Here is a 22,846-nt window from a genome sequence, read left to right on the forward strand (position 1 = left end):
TGCAAGCGGGCATGCACTCCCATGCACATGTGCAAGCTTAGTTATATTCATCACACAGACACCCAGCCTGCAAGGTGTTCCCTTTGGTCTAAAATAGAAGCTTCAGAGGAACCAAGGGGAATGACCATCCCTGCATAGATTGTGTCATTCCAGACCCCAATGTTTTCACTTCATCACTATCCATAAAAGGCTCTCACATCAAGTATTTTATGAGTTGAACAGACGTCGCCCCAAAAGTGAGGATCCCAGAGAAACGTCTTAGATGTCAGCCCTCCCGCCGACTGTGCCCCCTCCTTCTCACTCCCTCTCCTTCCTCGTCTCTAAATGCATCCACTTGTCCTGTAAGTGACAGTTTAAGGATCATCTTTTGTTGTTTGAGTATGCCCTCAGGAACTCACCTGACACCTCAAACAGCTCATCAAAGCAGTTCTTCTAAATGAATATGGTGTTCTCCTTAGGAAAAATTATAGTGAATACAATTCTCTGCACTTCCTTATATTTATATGGAAAAATGGAGAGCCAGACAAGAAAGTGAATTTCTCTGCATCTGCCATTTATCTAGTGAAGGGGAGGAAGGGGCTGTAATCCTGAGTCTCCAGGGTGTGAGTCTCACTAAACAGTAACACTCTGTGCTGTGCTCAGTCACTCAGTCCTGTCTGACTCTCTGTGACCCCATGAACCGCAGCCCACCAGGCTCCTCTGTCTGTGTAACTTTCCCAGCAAGAATGCTGGAGTGGGTGGCCATGCCCTCCTGGTTGGATCTTTCCAAGCCAGGGATGGAACCCACACCTCCTACATCTCCTGCGTCGGCAGGTGGGTTCTTTACTGCTGAGTCCTCAGGGGAGCCCCCAAACAATAACAATAATGATCGCAAGAACAACAACGGCCATGATTTCTTAGGGGCCAAACACCGAAATAAGCACTGTCAATGCATCGTTTTCTATAATCTTCAAAGTATGCGTGAATAGCAGTATTATTTCTATTTGCACAAGAGGAAACCAAGGCTGAGAGTATCGAGTAAACTGTCAAGGTGACACAAAACTTGTGAGAACCAGGAGATCAAACGCCAGAGTCCGCCCTTCTAGACCCTACGATCTACGGCCCCCTTCTCTGCCATTGCATGAGGACACTCTTAAGAAAGACTTTTCCATGAATGAATGAATGAAATGATGATGTGAGAAGGACCTCACATGGCTGCTGATGCTGTGTCCATCAACAGTAAATCCTCCCGCCTCCCCGCTCCCCGCTTCGCCCGCTGAGGATGGAGAAAGCATTTAGGGCTTGCTGTCCAATACTGGAACTCAGTCCAATGCTCTGCATATTTTAAAATGTTGTGCTGTAAAAACAGGAGAGGAACAAGGCTCTGTGAATAATTCACCACCTCGCCTCGGAGAAATTAAAAATATATTTCACTGCAAAAGAAAAGTCATTGTTATTTGGGACTTCCGGGGACTTGGACAGAACACAGTTCCTAATGGAAGAACTGCATTGATCCTAGTAACTATTTTTTTTTTTCCCAAGTGAAATGGGAGGTGGGGGAAGTTTAAAGAAAAGAGTACATGTTAATGCCACACTCAATGTAGAAGTGATTTCATTTTCATTTTATGATAGAGCAGAATTTATATGACATGATTTAACATTCATCAGTTAACCAATACGTGCTGGCTGATTGATTGTTGGATTGGGCAGGTTGGCAGGTCAGTGAGCTAGTTAAAGAGATGACAGATGTTGGGTCAAAAAATAATGCAAGATTTGTGGACGGAAAACCCTAAGTTAAAATGTTACTTTTGTCACCAATCTTAGCTATACCTCTCGAAAGTCTCAGCTTCCTTATATATATAATGGAGATAATATAATCTAACTTGTCATTTTTGCAGACTAAAGAGGGCATAAAATGCCTGCTAAGACTATAAGCAAATATTCAATAAGGTGTGGCAAGTATGAGTAACTGGGGCTTTCCTGGTCTGCAATGCAGGAGATGCTAGTTTGATCCCCTGGAGAAGATCCTCTGGGGAAGGAAATGGTAACCCACTCCAGTATTCTTGCCTGGAGAATCCCATGCCCAGAGAAGCCTGGCGGGCTACAGTCCCATGGGGTCACAAGAAGTCGGACACGACTGAAGCAACTAAGTAACAACAACAGCAACAACACGAATTCCTAAGTAGTGGATCCGAAAGAAGGAATTGGCCCAACCAACCTCTCCCCCCACAGCTTCCACATCATCACATTTCTAAGCTGATCTGCCTTGAAAGGCATATTGTGTGCTCAGCCTAGAAAGTTTCACCACTCTTATTCTACACAGACAACTTCTACTGAGCTAAACTATCACTTCCTCTAGGAAGTTTACACGACCACTCCAGCTTGTGCTCACCCTCCTCAGAAAAAGAGGACCAGCTGTGATAACCATGACTCACGCTACCCACTAGCCTTTGCCAACACGCCAGTCCTGATTATTTCACTGACATGAGCCAAACCTAAACGCAACTTTGCAGCTCTCTGAGCAGGTGGCGTGGTGCTCCATCACCTAAGGGGCTTTCTTGAACTTCACTGGACCCAGTCGTTGTGGCAGAAACCTGACATCCAAAGGAGAGTAGCTCATAATACAAGATGATGACGCGTGTGGGCAAGACCCGCATGCGGCTGAGTGCAGTAGTCTCTACCATCTCCTCTGTCATTTGCATTTCATTTCTCTCATTTATCCTCCCCTCTTATCCTCACTCCCTTCAAGATGAACTGGACACAAAGTGGAGAAACAGGTAAAGCTGAGTAGGCAGGAGCAGTTAGTCTGTTTTCCTACTGGTCTAGTCCAAACCCATAGAAGATGCAATGATACCCCCTTTGTAAAATGATAACCTCAAGTTATCAGCCCCTAAAGCAGATTCCGATAAACAAAAAGACTTCTTGCAACAATATCTCAAATTTAATTTTTCCCTCAAATTAGACTGTCCTCCAAAGGAATCAATACAATAAGAAGATTAAACATTCCCAACAGATTGAGCTAATTCCAAGGTGATGCCATTATTCCCACACAAAGTTAGAAAACTCTCAAGTTAGATTTTCCCAGAGAACAGAATCAGCCAAGACAATCTGGCTTCTCTGACAACATAGCCTTCTGAGTGATGTACAATGGCAGAGATGTTAAGATGGCTTTGATCCCAGGCCACCCCATGGTCCCCTCCGTCCCAAACCCAAAGTCACAACAAGGTTATATGGCCCAGTGACTGTCGACCTACCTCCCAAGGTGGCGGAGATGAGGAGGTGGGTGCCGTACTTTTTGATGATGGTATCGATGAACTGCTGAGTGGTGGGTCTCCTGCCGAGCAGGCGGATGCTCCTTTGAAACTCCGGCATGAGGGGCACTGGATGACGGACCAGGTCTCTCCTCTCGATGGCTGTGTTCCTCACCTTCCAACGGGCAAACTCCCTGGGCAGGAGAGATGGGTGAGACTCTCAGCTTACTAGCTCTAGCCCCAAGCCAAGTCCACCCAACCAGCCCATCTAGGGATGTATCCTTAGGTGAGAGAGTGCTTGCAGCTATTTTCAATATTTGTTAACTGATACTTAGCTCTGGAACCCTTGCTCTTTTCAGCACCACGAATACTTACTGCATGATTTTCTCATCACTAGGGGCTTCCCTGGTAGTTCACACAGTAAAAAGTACGCTACAACTCAGAAGACCTGGGTTCAACTCCTCGAACAGAAAGATCCCCTGGAGGAAGGTACGGCAACCCACTCCAGTATTCTTGCCTGGAGAATCCCACGGACAGAGGAGCACGGCAGGCTACAGTCCACAGGGGCGCCAAGAGTCGGACATGACTGAGCCACTGACAGTCTCATCCCTGGGATGCCAGAGGCTCGGTCATGCTTTCCTGATGCTTCCGGGGCATCAGACGCAAAAATCCCTGTCTTCTAGTTGCTTAGTCATCTCTCTCACTAGAGCATGAGTGAAACCATAGAGATGGGGTCTTCTCAGGTACATGGTACATGGTACATGGTGGAGTCAAAAGCATGCAGGCTGGATGAATAAATAAGCAAAAGAATAAAGGAAGGAAGGAAGGCTCTGTACCAATGGACAAGGCATAAGGCTCAATACAACTTAAAAGTTGTTCGAAGACAATTCCACGATCCAATAATGAGCCCAGGACTCAGCTTCAATCGAAAATTTCCTATGCATTCATTGAACAACTACTGTTTGAAAGAAACTAAGCTATGTTCTGAACACCAGGTGAGGGAATTTCCACTCTTCCCTTCACTACTGATGGAGAAAGTCAAGATGGAGAGACACTGGACTTGGGAGTCTACAATCAGGGTCTCAGTGTGCCTCCTGTAAATTATGGAGTGTGATCTTGGCCAGAGGATGTCACTTCTCTGGATCTACATTTCCTTATGTGTAAAATCCAATCAATATTATCTATTTCCTATTGCTGGTGGCCAGAGTACATGAAGCATAGGGTGTGAAAATACCATTGGGAAATGCCAGGTACTAATCCAAAGTGAAAGTTTTATAACTTTTATCTCCGCACACATTCACGGATATATAAATCATTAAAGGTTCACAGGTGATGGATGAGGAGCATGCAAACCAAATACAAGTAGACGCTTTAAGGGCCTCGGTTCAGGTTGTTTTTGCTTTAATAATGACCTCTGTTCCTAGCAAAAATGGAGCTCCCCCTGGAACAAGCAGCTCTCTGACCTGTCTGAGTTATAAGCTCCAGGTCCCTTGAGCAAAACAGATTAGTCAAGAGGACAGTGAGGTCAGCCCAGACAGATGATGGGAGTGGGAGTCTAATGAAAAGGTCCCCTCTCCTGCCACAAGCTGGGAGAGATGAATAAAGGAACAGGCATGGAGCAAGAAGACGCAGAACAGGGTGGAAAACAGGACGGAATACGTCTCGGTAATTCAGTGGTGGAGTCTGACCCCTGATGCAGAGAAAGCTGTGTCTGAAGAAAAATCTTCCACAGTGGCATGCATTTCCAAGCCTCAGAGCCTATGGTCTGTGTCTGCTTAAGAAACCTCTGTCCATAATTCATAACACAGTTTGAATTCTAAATAAAGTCAGCTCAGTGCTCTGCACGAGGTAGGTGTGTATCAAATCTACCAACTGCACTCAGTGAACCTTGCAGGGCACTTACCCAGGGCCAAATATTATGTTCACAGGAGGGAGGGGACACACCCCAGTCTCATGTCCTTAAGATGCTCATAGTCCGGCAGGACAATCATGCCCTGCTTATTGTAAACCAAAGGCTACAAGTCGCAAAAGAAGGAACACAGACTTCTGAGGTCGGTAGGGGAAGCTTCAGTGAGAAGGTCTCATCTTAACTATAGTTTTGTGATTTAAACAAACAGAAATGTTGGTTTTTAAAAAAATCCAAATACCCATGTAGATGAAAGGGCAGGAGCAGAGTGAGTAAGAGGACACAGAACACTTTATGGGAAGAGCTGCACAGGAGGTGAAGTGTATGAAGGAGAGGGTGTGAAACGGGACAAAGTGGAGCATGTGGGGTGACCAGGCATTAGAGGTGGGGGATGTCAGAGCCAGCTGAGGGGGTCTCACAGGGGTGGTCGGCAGCTGGTAGCATGAGTCCCTAAGATTACTGCATCCTGCTCTGGGTAATCTCCTCCCCCAGAGTGCAGGCTGAATAGGACCCAGTGATTTGTTTCTCATGAACAAAATGTGAAGGAGACAGCACGTGAGTTTTGTGATCAGGTTATAAAATATGGCAACTTCTTAGCTATAAGAAAGAATGAAATGATGCCATTTGCAGCAACATGGATGGACTTAGATATTATCATACTAAGCAAAGTAAGTCGGACAGAGAAAGACAAATATCATGTGATATGACTTCTATGTAGAATCTAAAACATGACTCAAATGAAAATATCAATGAAACAGAAGCAGACTCACAGACATGGAGAACAGACTGGTGGCTGCCAGGTGGGTGGGAGGGGAGGAGGGGGAGCTTGGGCTTAGCGGATGCAAACTGGCATATACAGGATGCACAGCAAGGCCCTACTGTGTGGCGCAGGGGACTGTATTCAACATCCTGTGATAAATCATAATGGAAAAGAATATGGAAATGAATATACATATATATGGCTTCCCGGGTGGCACAGTGGTAAAGAATCTGACTGCCAATGCAGGAGACGCAAGAGACAGCAGTTTGATCCCTGGGTCAGAAAGATCCCCTGGAGGAGGAAATGACAACCCACTCCAATATTTTTGCCTGGAAAATTCCATAGACTGAGGAGCCTGGCAGGTTACAGTCCATGGGACTGCAAAGAGTCGGACATACATATATATATATCTGAATCACTTTGCTAACCCTAACCCTAGCCCTAGCATGAATTAACTGATAATTTACAAGTATAGTTGTAAATCAACTATACTTCAATAAAAGTATAGTTGTAAATCAACAACACTTCAATAAAATTATTTAAAAACCACCCAAAGCATGGTAACTTCCATTTTTCCCCTCCCCTCCATTTCTCTCTCCATCCCCCCTCTCTCTTTGTCCTTGTCTGGCTCTCACGCTGCCTTGATGTGAGATGCTCTATCAAGAGATCTGTATGGAGAGGAAGGGAGGTCTCTGGTCAACAGCTTCTGAGGAAGAGACCACACGGGGGCTGGGTGCTAACAGCAACCGTGTGCATGAGCTGGAAGGCTGACCCTTCCCTGCAAAGCCTTGAAATGGTGATGGTGTAGCAAGAGCAAGGGCATCTTGCTGAGCCACAGCCAGATCCCAACCAACGGAAACTGTGAGATAATACATAGAGTTGTATTAAGCTACAACCTGTGTAATCTGTTTCTCAGCACCAGATGACTAAGAAAAGATGATGAGAATCATCAGATATTTCTGAGGAAAGAGTGTTTCCTCATCAGTGTATCACTGACATGTATAAAACTATACATATATATATATATGTATAATGGAATTAAATATATATGTATAGGCATAGAAACATATACTTCTTTCAGTATTATAGACAAATGATAGTTTTAAAATAGTATGTCATATAACTATGCTATATACAGGGATAATATATATATACATAACTTTTATTTATAACTTACAAACTTGGGTTACTATTTTTTTTATGTGAATATGTCTACATTCCTCAAAATTAACATGAATTTACACACAGAGAGGTTAAGTAACATATCAAAAGTCACACAGCTCATTAGTGGTAGAGCTGGGAGTAGAAAATTTGTATCCTGATTCTTAAATCATTCTTTTAATGTAGATATTGAGAAGGAGAATATAAAAACCATGATAAAACCAGTACTGACACAAAGGAATGATGCCACACCACCATCAAATTACAAACCCCATGATTTAACTTCTTTTTCTTTCTTTCTGTCTTTTTCCACCAACCTTCACATTCTTTCTGATGTTCACCAGCTACACATCCAGGGTCTGCCATCTGTGTTGCTTCCCTGAAAAAACTAGGGAGGAAGACAGTGCTGCGTTCCTGTTCCTCCCTCACCACGTGGATGCTAGAGGATGCACTGTGATCTGCAGAGCACAGTAAAAGCTCAGTAATTGGGGGATGTTATGAAGTTCTGACTGCCAGGCACTGCCTGTTCAGCACCACAGACAAGGAACTGATCCATCTTACTGAAAAAGAGTGGATGTTTAAGAAAGGTATTAAGCAATTATGTGCTATTTGCAACAGTCATTTTAGTCATAGAGGGATCAGAAAGAAGGATCTCTAACTCAGTCTGCAGGAGGGGCTGGGGTGGAAATGGGGATGTCAGAACATCCTGTAAAGCTTAATCCTGAAAGGAACATTGCATGTGGCTAGATGAAGACAGGGGAAGGATATTTCAGGAAGAATGAGCTCCACGTGCAAAAATGCCAGAAAATAAGAGAAAAGGACAGTAGTTGGAGAGAAAGGGATACATGTGTGTGCAGCTTTCATGTGTGTGCATAGGAAATGTAAGAGGTAAAAGGCTGTCGTGACCACGCAATGAAGGGTTTTCTGTGTTGAACTGTGATATTAGATTTTTATCTATAAACTATATATCTATAAACCATATAAACAGAGTTTATAGATACAAACTCTTTTCTTAATGGGCAATAATAAAGACTAAAAATGTTTTAAGAATTAGTCTGCATGACTCTGTGAAAATCAAGGGAATGCTGGACCTAATAAGACTGTAACCATCAGGATTCCATGATTTTATCCTCTTTACCAAAATACACTTAAGCAAAAGGTCTTCATAGCTCCTGGATCTATTCAGAAGTAGATGTAAACAACTGAAACAGTTGGATTTTGCTTTCAAAATTTAAAAACACTTGTTATTTTTCCAGATCTTTGTTTACAGTAGTAAACAAATTAGGTAGAAGTCTTGCTATCAAGGAGCTTACATTCTCATGAGAGTGGACAGCTAATAAAGAGACAAATGCGTACCATGTCAGAGGGAGAAAAATGTATGAAGACAAATACACAGCAAAGGAAGGAAGTACAAACGTCCAGGGGAAGGGGAAGATGGAGCTCCATATATGTGGTCAGAAAAAGCTTCCTAATTTGATGACATTTAAGGAGACTTGAAGGAAACAAGGAATGGTGGAACAGCAATCTAGGAAGAAGGAACAGCAGGTGCAAAGGTCTCAAGGTAGGAATAAGTTTGCCAGGTTTGGAAACAAGGAGGCAGGCCGAGATGAGCAGATGAGTAGAAGAGACGTTACAACAGGAAGGGTAATAAGTATATATACCATCAAAACATGGGAAGGGGTTGGCACCAATCTCACATGGCAAGTCTATATTCAGAAAATATTATTTATTTTTAAATTCTAAGTAATATGGAAAGTCAAAAGAAGATTTTGAGTAATGACACCATCTAATTTGTGTTCTAAAAGAGGGGTAGGTAATCTTTTTCTGTGAAGGGCCAGATAATGTTTTAGGCTCTGAAGCCATAAGGTACTTATTACTCAACTTTGTCCTGGTAGTATGAGGAACCACAGACAGTAATGATTGAGCATGGCTGTGTTCCAATAAAACTTTATTTACAAAAGCAGGTTTCAGGCCTGATGTGGCCCACAGTGAGTATGACCCCTGTTCTAAAAGCACCACTGTGATTCCTTTCATAAAAGTCATCAGATCTAACCCACTCAGTTCATGGATGGCAAAATTGAATTTGTAAGACAGTAACTTATTTGCCCAAGATCACACAGCAAATGATTGGCAGGGCTGAACTCAGGGCCTAGGGCTCCTGATTTCAAATGCAGTGGTCTTTCTTTGGAACACGCCACCTTAAAAAAAAAATGTAAAAGAAAATAAGAGCAAGAAAACGTCTTGCTGGTCATGTTGTCTAACTGCTCTGCTGGCCCAGGAACAATTTCATGTAAGTTCTCAGTGAATTGAGCACAACATAAAATATATCTATCTTTCTGAGCCCACAGAGCAAGCAAATTCCCCTTGGAGGAGAAGGCAGCGCTCACAAAGGCATAGGATAAGTTTATGCCCAATTAAACATCCCAGCAGGGCAGGTGAACCAATTAGACTGAGATTAAAAAAGGATCCTGGATGGAAGGCATGGGGTGGCTGCAGCAAGGCCCATCCCACTGGGGGAGCAGAAGGTGGAGGGTGGATGATGACAGAAGCCGCGATGGGTGGAGACTGGATCCAGGGTCATAGGATTTAGGATGAGGGTAGAGAGCAAACTGCAATCCCAAGACTCTCATTTAAGAGCACTGTTTTCATAGTAATCTGCCCCTGTCTTCTTTGTCAGCTCTCTGCTTTCATGCACACACACACACACACACACACGCACACACACTCTGAGAATAAGTTGCGCTGAAGGAGAAAGGACTGCGAGCAGGCAGAACTGGCTCTGTGCCCTTGGGGAGGTGTGTGTTTACTCTCCTGGGAAATAAGCTGATTGTATTAGATGCTCTTCAGTTCTGTAGCTCGCAGCCAGGGCCTCGGAGATGGCAATCTTGACTCTGCCATCAATTAGCTGTGAAACCATGACGAGTTTGCATATATACTGCAAAAAAGATGCAGATGCCATCTAGGGGAAGCATATCTACCTTAAAGGGGTGGGTTTAGAATTATATTAAATCATGGAGCACAGCATCTAGAACATAATAACCCTCAACAATAAGGCAGTACTAAAGTTAGTATCAATCTTTTCTCTGTCGCCATGCCCTGGAAGGAGCACCGGCGGGAAGCTGGAGGACAGAGCACGATGGACAACGGGTGGGAGATAAGAGGAAACAATCCTGTCCTTTTTAAAGCTCTCAGTAGGTAGAACTTTTGTGGTGGGATTTGATTCCTGTGAACTATGTTACAAGTAGTGAGTCTGTTTTCAAGGAATGGACTGAGTTTATAAACTTCCTCCCACTCTCATGTACGTGATGAAGACTAAAAAAAAAAAAAAAAAAAAAAAGCATATTCCGTTTATCTGAGAGATAAATGAAATAATGGTTAGAAAACTCTTTGTAAACTGCAGCAAGGTATGGACAATTGTAAGCTGCTGTAGATATTATTATTGTCACTTGCAAAGGCCCAGCATCAATGATGTTGCATGCCTGTGTGCTAAGTTGCCTCAGTCATGTCCGGCTCTTTGCGACCCCATGGACTGCAGCCCGCCAGGCTCCTCTGTCCATGGGGATTCTCCAGGCAAGTATACTGGAGTGAGTTGCCATGCCCTCCTCCACGGATATTCCCAACCCAGAGATCGGACCCAGGTGTCCCACATTGCAGGTGGATTCTTTACCATCTGAGCCATGTTACTATTCCTTAAAATGTCCTCTTTTGTTTCCTCGTGTGTAAAGTGGGGGAGAACAATTTCTATTTCTCGGGGTTGTGAGGTGACCATCTCTAGCAATGCTGAGCCCTTAGTGAGCACTGGATAAATGTGAGTTTCCTCTACAGTTTTCTAGATAACCAAAGTTACTAATGACCTCTAACAAAGTGGAGGGTTGCTTTACTCTTCTTTACTAAGCATGTTTTGCAGTTTTTTTCTTTTTTTTAAATTGAACCTGATCCCATAGCAAAACCAGGTGAAGGGATATTCACAAACACACCTACTATATAGACTTTAAAATACAGAACACTGGGAAAAAAAGGAGGAGAATAAAATGAATTTTAGATTAAAATTACCATGCAAAATTAATCATATAAAATCCTGAACACTTGATAGAAAGGGACAACAAATGTCTCTGAGTTTCCTTGCAGCCAGAAGAAAAAGGGAATGCGGACCACAGAGCCACATAGTCAAGAAGAAAACAGATCAGTTGTTCAAAGTTGCTGGAGATACACAGAATCTTGGATGCTGTGATAAGATATACAAATGTCTCCCATGATTTTTCATAAAGAGATGGATGTAGTTGAAGCTGGTGGGGAATATCCTCACTGATCCACCAATATTTAATTGGTTCAATGTAGCCTAATGCATATGAAACAGGCACTAACATTACTGTCTAAACAGGAAGTTATCCAGTGATCTGACTTAATCCAAGGATACATTTTAGCATATGTAATCACTGCAGATGGTGATTGCAGCCATGAAATTAAAAGACACACCTTGGAAGGAAAGCTATGACCAACCTAGACAGCATATTAAAAAGCAGAGACATTACTTTGCCAACAAAGGTCCGTCTAGTCAAGGCTATAGTTTTGCCACTTGTCATGCATGGATGTAAGAGTTGGACTATAAAGAAAGCTGAACACCAAAGAATTGATGCTTTTGAACTGTGGTGTTGGAGAAGACTCTTGAGAATCCCTTGGACCACAGGGAGATCCAACCAGTCCATCCTGGGGGAGATCAGTCCTGGGTGTTCATTGGAAAGTCTGATGTTGAAGCTGAAACTCTAATACTTTGGCCACCTAATGTGAAGAGCTGACTCATTGGAAAAGACCCTGATGCTGGGAAAGATTGAGGGTAGGAGGAGAAGGGGATGACAGAGGATGAGATGGCTGGATGGCATCACTGACTCAATGGGCATGGGTTTGGGTGGACTCCAGGAGTTGGTGATGGACAGGGAGGCCTGTTGTGCTGCAGTCGGACACAACTGAGTGACTGAACTGAATTGAATCTTGCCTTGAGTGCCGAAGAATTGATGCTTTTGAACTGCGGTGTTGGAGAAGACTCTTGAGAGTTCCTTGGACTGCAAGGAAATCCAACCAGTCCATCCTAAAGGAAATCAGTCCTGAATATTCATTGGAAGGACTGATGTTGAAGCTGAAACTCCAATACTTTGGCCACCTGATGCAAAGAGCTGACTCATTTGAAAAAACCTTGATGCTGGGAAAGATTAAGGGCAGGAGGAAAAGGGGACGACAGACCATGAGATGGTTGGATGGCATCACTGACTCAATGGACATGAGTTTGAGTAAACTCCAAGAGATGGTGATGGACAGGGAGGCCTGGTGTGCTGCAGTCCATGGAGTTGTAAAGAGTCAGACATGACTGAGGGACTGAACTGAACTGAATAGACATGGTAGATGCCAGTTCAATTCCTGGGTTGGGAAGATCCCCTGGAGAAGGGATAGGCTACCCATTCCAGTATCCTTGGGCTTCCCTGGTGGCTCAGATGGTAAAGAATCTGCCTACAATGTGGGAGACCTGGGTTCAATCCCTGGGTTGGGAAGATCCCCTGGAGGAGGGCATGGCAACCCACTCCACTATTCTTGCCTGGAGAATCCCCATGGACAGAGGAGCCTGGTGGGCTACAGTCCATGGGGTGGCAAAGAGTAGGACACGAATGAGTGACTAACCACAGCACACCAACATAGATGTGGTATCTGCAATAAATGTTCGCTGAAAACATAACTGATTAAGGTTACAGGATGTTTGCATTTGTTTATTTTGGGTGGCTTATTCCACTGACTGAATTTATTTGGGTGTGAAATAAAAGTAAGCCTCTGAGTGTCTGGGGCTGGGGGGAGGGGAATCTGGGACCACATCCATTACTATTAGCAGAAAATTAGCCCCAGAGATGAACAGGGAAATCATAGAGGAGGGGAGTGAGGAGATGAAATCATTGAGCTGAGAGAGAGAGAGAGAATGCATTCCCCTTGCCTGCTGTTCCCAGCCTCTCCCCACATGTTCCCCAGTCAGCTCAGGGAAGGGTGAACCCAAGGGCACATGTGAAGTGGAAATTATCCATCTTAACATCATGGTGTCCTCGACAAATCCCCTGCCTGTCTCCATGCCCCAGAACATAAGCAAGAAGACAGCTGAGGAGTCCCAGCAGGCCAAGTGGATCTCCAGGGTAACTTAGCTCTAGAAGGGTGAGGAGATGAAACACAGAAAACAACCAAGCAACCAAAAACAGCTGTCCCTGAAAACATGATTGTGAATATTGTTATTTTAACTAGAAGTAAAGACACTGACTTAACTCTAGAGCAAATAATCCTTGCTCACAATTTGTAGGTCAGTCTTTCTATTTTCCAAAGTGTGTTCACTTAAGTACTGGCATTTTTATTCTTCTGCCAACCCTAGTAGGAGTTCTGAAGGCTCTTATGGGAATAAAGTTCAGAGAAATGGGGGCAACTAGTTCAGGGGAAGCATCCTGGAGTTGGGCTGCATGCTTCTTACTGAGCGGAAACTTTAAAGGGATAAAAAGAAACACAACAAGCACACTTGGAATGGCCCAGCTTTGAGAGAAATGGACCATCTCCAGAAAAGCAAGTGGGATTCTTCATGAAGCAGTGTACCTGAGGACAGGGACTACCATGGGGGGTTATGGGAATTCATCATGGGGAAAGTGACTTAGAAGGTTTTTTGCTTTATTTCACTCAGAGCTGACAGAGCTTCCTGAGACACCCTTAGTCACCTGAGCTGCCTTGCAGTCATACCCAGAATCCAAAATATCAGAATGAGGATGAAAAGGGTTTTGGAATAAGCATCCAAGGACTTTGCTGCCATTTCACCAATGAGGAAACTGAGACTCAGAAGGAGAAATGGACTTGCCCAAGGTCTCAGCACCTTTGATGGCAAGAGGAACCAAACTCTGGGTTAAGGATCTACCCTGACCTGCCATCCCATTCCATCATGCCAGTTTTGTGGGGTCTGTAGTGCACTTGGTCCTTTACAAAGCTCCATTGTCTATACATTTTCCTACTGATAACCTAGAAGGGGGACATTTCCATCCCAGTTACAAGTGGGGACACTGAGGTCGAGGGCCATGAAGGCCACCTGGCAAACCCATGTGAGTGCTGGGACAAGAACTCAGATTCCAGGTGCTCTGTTGGGGTTCCACCCTGCTTCTTCCTGTCCCCTCCTCCTTGGGTTCCTCCCTGCTTCTTCCTGTCCCCTCCTCCATGGGTTCCTCTCTGTTTCTTCCTGTCCCCTCCTCCTTGGCCCCCTCTGGCATCACAAGCCCAGTGGAGGACAGGCGTCAACCATCCCAAACCACCCTGTCAGGAGCATCTGTGATGCTCTGCAGAGGAACAAAATCCAGGATATCCAGAAAAAGCCAATGATCATCCCCAGAGCACCTGAACAAAGGGCACCAAAAAGGTCCTTTCTTGACATGTGGGAGGAGCTCAGAGTTTACAGCCAGAAAGTCCCGGCTTTGAACCTTAGCATAAAGCCACTCATCAGCTGAGTGGTCTTTTGCAGATTGCTCAGCCTCTTCAAGCTTCTTTATCAGTGCGATTGCAATCCTAGTACTCACCTTGCGGGGTTGCTGGAAGGATTAAGCATAATGAATGCAATTAATCTGGCAGTAGTAGCTACTCAATAAATGTGAGCTATTTATCCTTTGGCAAGGCTTTCTAAAAGGGGAGTTTGTCACATAACACATAACTTTTAATGGATATTTTAAATGATCTTAATATGCCCGTGGGCTCCAGGGATTACACAAACTGCATATAAATAAAATATTTAAAATTCTGTTTACTCGATTTGTCTCTCTGCTTATTTCCAAAGCATCTATTGTGAAAGCATGACTCATAACTAAATATAGATTAATAAAAGTTTGGAGCAGCAATTATTTTCCAATTATCATAAATCCCATTAAACATTGCAATTAGATGAATTTTCTTGTTCAGATCACAAAATTTGAGAGCTCCAAGGAACCACATAGAACGTCTCAGTACTGCCTCCGATCTTTAGATGGAAACTCTGAGAGGGAAGATCATTTTCTCAGGGACACACAACTCGGAATGTGTGAACTGCTCAGTCGTGTCCGCTTCTTTGTGAGCCCATGTGCCCTAGCCCACCAGGCTCCTCTGTCCGTGGGATTCTCCATGCAAGAATACTGGAGTGGGTTGCCATTTCCTTCTCCAGAGGATCTTCCCCACCCAGGGATTGAACCTGGGTGTCCCGTACTGCAGGTAGATCCTCCACAGTCTGAGCCACCAGGGAAGTCCAGTAGCTGGTTTTATAAAATCCAAGTCTTGCACATCTAGATGTCTGCTCATTTCCCTCTTCCATAGCACATTTTTCTAGGAGAAAATATGAGCAAACTTTTCCCCCAGCAAGTATTACTGCACTTAATTGCCAATCTTTTTCTTATAAAACATTTTAGGATTGTCAAGCATGCTGCCAGCTGAGAGCCTCCTTCAAATCTGCTTCCCCAGTGAGGTCCTTCTTTTGTTTCCTTATATAGAAAGCTTCCCAGGCCCCGCTTTAAACTCGTTAAGAAAGATCTTTTTCTTCAATCCAGTCAACACACATTCACTGAATTTCTGATCTTATACCAGGAATTGGCAATTTAAGGCCGTCCTTTACTTAACTCAAATGTTTCAAAGTTCTTAAAAATGATTAAACTCAGGGGTCAACAACCTATGGCCCACAGACCAAGTTTGTGCCTCTGACTGTTGTGGAAGTAAATTTTTATTAGAACACAGTCATACTCGTGTTTCTGTATTATCTGTGGCTACTTGCGCACTATAATCTCAGAATTTAATAGCTGCAACAGAGACCATAGGGTTCATGGAGTATAAAATACGTACGATCTGGCTCTATAGTGAAAATGTTGGCTGATGTTGGTTTAATCCATTGAGCTGGCCAGTCAAATGATGCATTTTAAGGAAATAATAAAAATGCTAGATTCAAGATTTATAGATTGAGCTACTCAAAGAGATAGATCATTAAATTCTGTATTTTTTTAAAGATTCTTTTGCCCTAAAAATATTTTAAAGACACTGGACCAAATAAAATCAGAAAAGAAGGATGTTTCCCAGACAGCCTGCCTCAAGCTCCTTTAAGACTAAATAACAAAGTCATTACTTAAATACACATTAGAAGTCATAGATTAAAAAAAAAGAAAAGCCTAGATCACACCTGAGTTAAGAAAAGAAACATGTTTCAAGTGATATTTGTGATTTGATGATTAAATAAGGTAATTGATTTCACATACGCAATGATGAAAAAAATACCATGCAGGGGTCGATGGCATGCTCAGAGGTATGTGATTGCCCACGAGCTGCATGAAGAAGGAAGGTACCACCGATTTTCCTTCTTGGGGGATGAGCTGTAGTGCCACGAAACCCTGGTTCCAATGGCCGGAACTGTAATGACCATCAAGAACTGATAGCGAGGCCAAGTGCCACTCAACAGAGCAAGCTTTTTCTGACTGTCAGAACGAATCAGAATAGAACAGGTTGCCCTGGGAAGTAGGGAGCCCTTGTCTAAAGATACGGAAGCAGAGTCTGAGTCACTGATTGACAGAGATGCTTATGGAAGGGATTCAGAACCCACACAATCACTGGGGAGTGTTGCTGTTGCTGTCTTTACTGACTGGGAGACCCCGTGTGTCTCAGAAAAGAACATGAGGAGCTGTCTTCTGAGTGCCCAGGTGAACTGGAGATATTTCCTTGTAACCATTTGACAGGTCTTCTGGTCTCTCAGACACCAGGATTAACAATAGTTATGGGAGAGATGGCCTATTTAATTATTATTTTTAGTCCTGAGTTAACTGAATGATACTCTGAAACACATTGAGAGATGCCAGCCACCTGCTTTATGCCGTGGCTGCCCCCAGACTCTGAATGTTAATCTTATTTTCTCTTCTAAAGCACCTAAATACAGTTCCTCTCTGTCACAGGAAACTTCAGTCTCTCCCTCTCTCTCTTTTTTGGCATCCCTATAAAAGATGAGCAAGTTTTATTTTTCTTAGGCATAAAGCTATTTTAATGGCCACATCCATCCTACCAAAGTCACTGTCAATCAACCATTCTCCTACAAGTTCATTTGGTACTTTCCAGAAGAATCCAGCTCCCCCTCTCTCCTACACAGATGCTTATCCACCTAAATTCATAGACTTAGCCACGAGTAAAACTTCTTTCCAAACACTGGACATGGTTGACTTTTCAGATTGATATGCCTAAAGCATAAATATATAATATTGGGCACCAAATATGGGCCCGGTGTTTTGCGTTAAGCACAAGCACCCTGGGCAGTGGTTATAATCATCTCCATTTTATAGATGAGGAAACTCAGATTCAAAAACCCACCCAGGTTTTAACTCTATCACACTATGCACACACTAGATGAGACTTACAATGACATGCAACCTAAGATTCTATTTAGCAAGCTAATTGCTGGCTATGAATTTATATGAACTATTCTTAAACTAGCTTGTATTTTTTGCATTTTCAGAAAGGAACTACCAATATTTTGGCCTCCTTAAGGGCTAACATTGGGTCTGAAAGAATGAGCACTGGCCTTTGAGCAAAGGCATCATAAATCTACCATCTACTGTACCATAATAAGCTGGGCTACCTTGGAAAAGCCATGATTTCTCTTTGGACTTCATTTTTTCTATCCGTAAAGTGGACTGCTGGGTTGGATGACTGGGCAGCCAACAAAAGTTGGATGACTTTTGTTTAGACATGAAACAAGCTGGATTTACAAAAGCCAGAGGAACCAGAGATCAAATTGCCAACATCCATTGGATCATCAAAAAAGCAAGAGTTCCAGAAAAACATCTACTTCTGCTTTATTGACTACGTAAAAACCTTTGACAGTGTGGATCACAACAAACTGTGGAAAATTCTTCAAGAGATGGGAATACCAGACCACCGTACCTGTCTCCTGAGAAATCTGTATGCAGGTCAAGAAGCAACAGTTAAAACTGGACATGGAACAATAGACTGGTTCCAAATTGGGAAAGGAGTACACAAAGGCTATATATTGTCACCCTGCTTATTTAACTTGCATGCAGAGTTTTGTTTTGTTTTGTTTTTTTTACAAAGTTGCTCAGTCGTGTCTGACACTTTGCAACCCCATGGACTATACAGTCCACGGAATTCTCCAGGCCAGAATACTGGAGTGGGTAGCCTTTCCCTTCTCCAGGGGATCGTCCCAACCCAGGGATCAAACTGGGGTCTCCTGCATTGCAGGTGGATTCTTTACCAACTGAGCTTGCAGAGTACATCATGTGAAATGTTGGGCTAGACAAAGCACAAGCTGGAATCAAGATTTCTGGGAGAAATATCAATAACCTCAGATATGCAGATGAAACCATGCTTATGGCAGAAAGTGAAGAAGATCTAAAGAGCCTCTTGATGAAAGTGAAAGAGGAGAGTGGAAAAATCTGGCTTAAAAGTCAACATTCAAAAAACTAAGATCATGGCATCCGGTCCCATCCCTTCATGGCAAATAGATAGGGAAACAATGGAAACAGTGAGAGACTTTATTTTCTTGGGCTCCAAAATTACTGTAGATGGTGACTGCAGCCATGAAATTAAAAGAAGCTTGTTCCTTGGAAAAAAAGCTATGACCAACCTAGACAGCATATTAAAAAGCAGAAACATTACTTTGCCAACAAAGGTCTGTCTAGACAAAACCATGGTTTTTCTAGTAGTCATGTATAGGTGTGAGAGTTAGACAATAAAGAAAGCTGAGCACCGAAAAATTGATGCTTTTGAACTGTGGTATTGGAGAACACTCTTGAGAGTCCTTTGGTCTGCAAGGAGATTCAACCAGTCAATACTAAAGGAAATCAGTCCTGAATATTCATTGAAAGAACTGATGCTGAAGCTGAAATGCCAATATTTTGGCCACCTGATGTGAAGAACTGACTCACTGGAAAAGACCCTGATGCTGGGAAAGATTAAGGGTGGGAGGAGAAGGGGACGACAGAGGATGAGATGGTTGGATGGCATCACCGTCTCGATGGGCATGAGTTTGAGCAGGCTCCGGGAGTTGGTGTTGGACAGTGAAGCCTGGTGTGCTGCAGTCCATGGGTTGCAAAGAGTGGGACATGACTGAGCAACTGAACTGAATTGAAACACTGGATTCATTAAGTCATTATTTCAAGTAAGTTTTTGTTTGTTTTAGAGCATCTACCATGATTCTGTCTCTACTTTAGTTGCTAGGGTTCCAGAAAGAACAATACAGAACTTGAATTTTTCTGGGGAAAATACACAGGATAATTTTTGGATAAATATTCTGTAAAATAAGTAAGTTTGATATAAAGAGCTTCTTTGGGAATGGGGATGGTCGCAGGATCCTGTCTCTTCCTTCACCACCATACCCTTTTGGGCTAAGGAGCCCAGTTTGAAAACTCAGTCCCAGGCTCCATCTGTGCTTTGTTAAATGGGATCCATAAGCCACCTGCACCAGAATTCGCTGGGAATCCATGTTAAAATACAGAAATGAAAACTCACTCCAACTTAGCAATGAGTCTCAGCCTCTGCCTTTCTAACAAGCTCCCAGGGGGCCCCTCTACAGAGCAACATTGAGAACCTGAGGATTGAAGGGCTCTGGCGTTTCTACTCCTTTGGACACTCTTCCCATCACTCCCTCCTAGTAAACTCTTTCCCGACCTCCTGGATCTCAGCTGAACATCACTTCTCCAGGAAACTTCCCCATCTTCTCCAGCCAGCTCTGGCCCCCCAGACCGCTGAACACGAGTGGCAATCATGGACACGTGTGATAGTTTATTGTCATCCCCTCCATTAGACAGTATCCTCCACGGGGCTGAGACTATATTTATTTTGCTTTATTGCAATCCTGGAACTCAAAAGTGCCCAATAAATAATCCTTAAATAAATCAAGGCAGTACAAGTCTATGAATATTTTTTTCTCTACTTTCCAGCATTAAGAAACTCATTTTTTAGGCACCTCTGCAATCAGATTATTTCACTTCCAATGCTTAGCCCCTGGAGTCTGGCAAGTTACCTCAGGACTCTGTTTCCAAATTGCCCAAGTCTTCTGTGACTTCCTGTTTCTATTTATTACCGCACCCTGTGCCAGGCGTAGGTGGAGGTGGCAATTTAAACCTCAGAAGTGAGGAATTTTGGAATTAATCCTCAACACCTTAGTGCTTTCATTTTTCCCTTTTCCAATCAGTAGCACATCTAATAAGTCCAGAGAGTGGCAGGAAAGGATTCTTATGGGATTAAAGAAAATGAGGTTCTTAGCCAAGACACATGGAGGTGCAAACGTCGCCCACCTGAGTCCCCTGCTTCAACCTCGACAAGTCTACAATTCCTGCTCAACATCACAGCCAGAATTATCTTCCCAAAGTGCGGGCTGGCTCTTGTGGCTGCCTCCACCTTGTTGGGAAGCCAACAGGAAGCCCTCACTGTCTACAAAACAAATAGGAAGCTATCTGCATTCTGAGACTTCTCATGACCAGAGTTAAACTTGAAACTCTTAGCTCCTTCGTCTATTACCCTATCCTTACTCTGGTCAAATTGAACTGCTCTGTGATCCATTCATAACTCATATCAATTTCCTTACATGTTTCTTTTCTTTTAAATTTTTTTACTGGAGTACAGTTGATCTACAATGATTCAGGTACACAGCCAAGAGATTCAGTTATACATATATATATACACACACACACACACTTTCAGATTCTCTTCCATTATAGGTTATTAATAAATATTCAGTACAGTTCCCTGTGCTATCTAGTAGATCCTTATTTATTTTATATACAGTAGCATATATCTATTAATCCCACATTACTAATTTATCCCTCCCCCTTCCTTGCAATTTTATGAAAATTCCAGAGCTCAGCCACCACCTAAAACACACTCCAGATCGCCTAACTCTTGAGGGGAATGCCTTCTATGTAACTACTTACTTCACTTCCTTCTTCTTGATCTCTAATCTCCCCTGGCCCTGGCTGGTACGCAGCTTAATTTTTTATTAATATCCCTCAAGTGTGCAAGCCCAGGGGCTTCCCTGGTGGTCCGGTAGTTAAGAACCCGCTTTCCAGTGCAGGGTGTGTGGATTGGATCCCTGGTTGGGAAACAGATCCCACAGGCTCCAGGCAGCTGAGCCCACACCACAGCTAGGGAAAGTGCAACATGCCGCAGTGAAGACCCTCGTGCCACAACTAAGGCCTGACAGCCAAAAACCGGGAAATACAGTTTTAAAAAGTGTACAAACTCGCTCGTACCTCCAGGCTTCCCTACCTTCATGTACTATTTTCTGCTGGGAAAAAAAAAAAGATTCTTCTACTTTACTTGTTCCTTCTTACTCACCAAGAGAGAGCATTTGGCACTTCTCCAAATATTAATATGTATTACCCTGTACTAGAGTGCCTTTCTGTCAAGCAGTAGTCAAGATAGCAGTAACACCAGAGATGTATTTTGTAAGTAAAATCTATAGGATTTGCTGATATGGGGGTATGAAAAGAAGAGAAGAACCATGGATGCTTTGGGTTTGGAGTAGAAGTAACTGGGTTGATAGTAATGTCAGTAGACAAAAATGGAAACATTGGTTGAGGAGTACAGTTGAAAAGAGAAACCAAGAATTCTGACTTTGATGTGACACATTTAAGAAGGCTACTAAATGGTTGGCTATATGAGCCTGAGTTCAGGGAGAGGTCTAGTCTGGGAATATACACATGTATCATCAGGATAGATTCTATGACACCATGAGAACAGGTAAGAACAGATGAGATCATCAAAATATGGGCATCAGAAAAGAGGCCCAAGGACTGAGATGAGAGTGTTCCAATATCTAGAGACTGGAAAGAGGATCCAGCAAAGACACTGAGAAGGTGATCAAAGTGAGTAAGGAGGATCAACGGGAGAGAAGGTGAGTAAACACAGTCATTTAATTAACATACAATTGAATTTCTTTGCCATCGTTCTTAGGAACTGGCCTCTGCTCACCCCTCCAACTCCATCTTCTCCCATTCTTCTCCCATTAACTGCACCGCCGACCTCGGTGGCCTTTCTCTGTCCTCAGATGGGCCTGGATGCTTTGGATCCCAGTGCCTTTACAGCCAGAAGGGGCCGCACTCCCCTCACATCTGCAGGGTGATGCCCTGGCCACCAGCTCAGAGAAGCAATCTGTGACCACCAAAGCCAAACTAGCCCCCACCTCGTTACCCAATTTTCATTTACTTAGGACAGTTGCGTCACTGTCTGCAGTTACTTCATCCATTTGTTTATACTTTATTATCTTCCTCTATATACTCTTCAGGCCCCGGCCCTTCCCCCACTACAACCTCAATTCCAGGAGGAAAAGGATATTGTCTTATCCACTGGATGGTTCACTGCATGAGCCTACTGACCCTGCCTAGAACTTATTAGGTGCTCAATAAACACATGTTAAACACAAAGAATTCACCTGTCCAAATCCCATCCATCAAGACCAAAATGAAATCTTCTCTCACTTCTGGAAATTTCCTTAACACCTCTGCTTCAAAGCAAATGTGAGACAGAGTAACATGTTGTACAAAGAGGGCAGGGCTGAGCATCAGGGCAGAACCAGGCTCAAGTCCCACATCTGCTTCTCATCATTTGGGTGGTCTTGCACTCCTCATGTGAACTCTCTAGGCTTGTCTTCTGCACAACGGAAGACAGAGGCCCTTCTTGCCCAATTTTCTTGTTAGACATAATAGATGTAAAGGGCTGGCCATATAGAGTTCATAAGCGGTGAGGAGTATCTCATAACTGCCATCCTGTCCTCCCCTGCAT

General features: G+C 43.4%; 1 protein-coding gene across 1 annotated transcript in view; it reads right to left on the bottom strand.

The window, feature by feature from the left end:
- The window catches only part of BRINP1 (BMP/retinoic acid inducible neural specific 1), a 143,121-nt gene that overhangs the window by 68,892 nt on the left and 51,383 nt on the right, over positions 1–22,846 (bottom strand). The window contains exon 2 of the mRNA XM_055579477.1: positions 3,234–3,424. Coding sequence (XP_055435452.1) covers positions 3,234–3,424 — 191 coding nt within the window. The remainder of the gene's footprint in view (positions 1–3,233; positions 3,425–22,846) is intronic.

This window comes from Bubalus kerabau, chromosome 4, assembly GCF_029407905.1.
Source record: "Bubalus kerabau isolate K-KA32 ecotype Philippines breed swamp buffalo chromosome 4, PCC_UOA_SB_1v2, whole genome shotgun sequence".
Taxonomy (NCBI): Eukaryota; Metazoa; Chordata; class Mammalia; order Artiodactyla; family Bovidae; genus Bubalus; species Bubalus kerabau.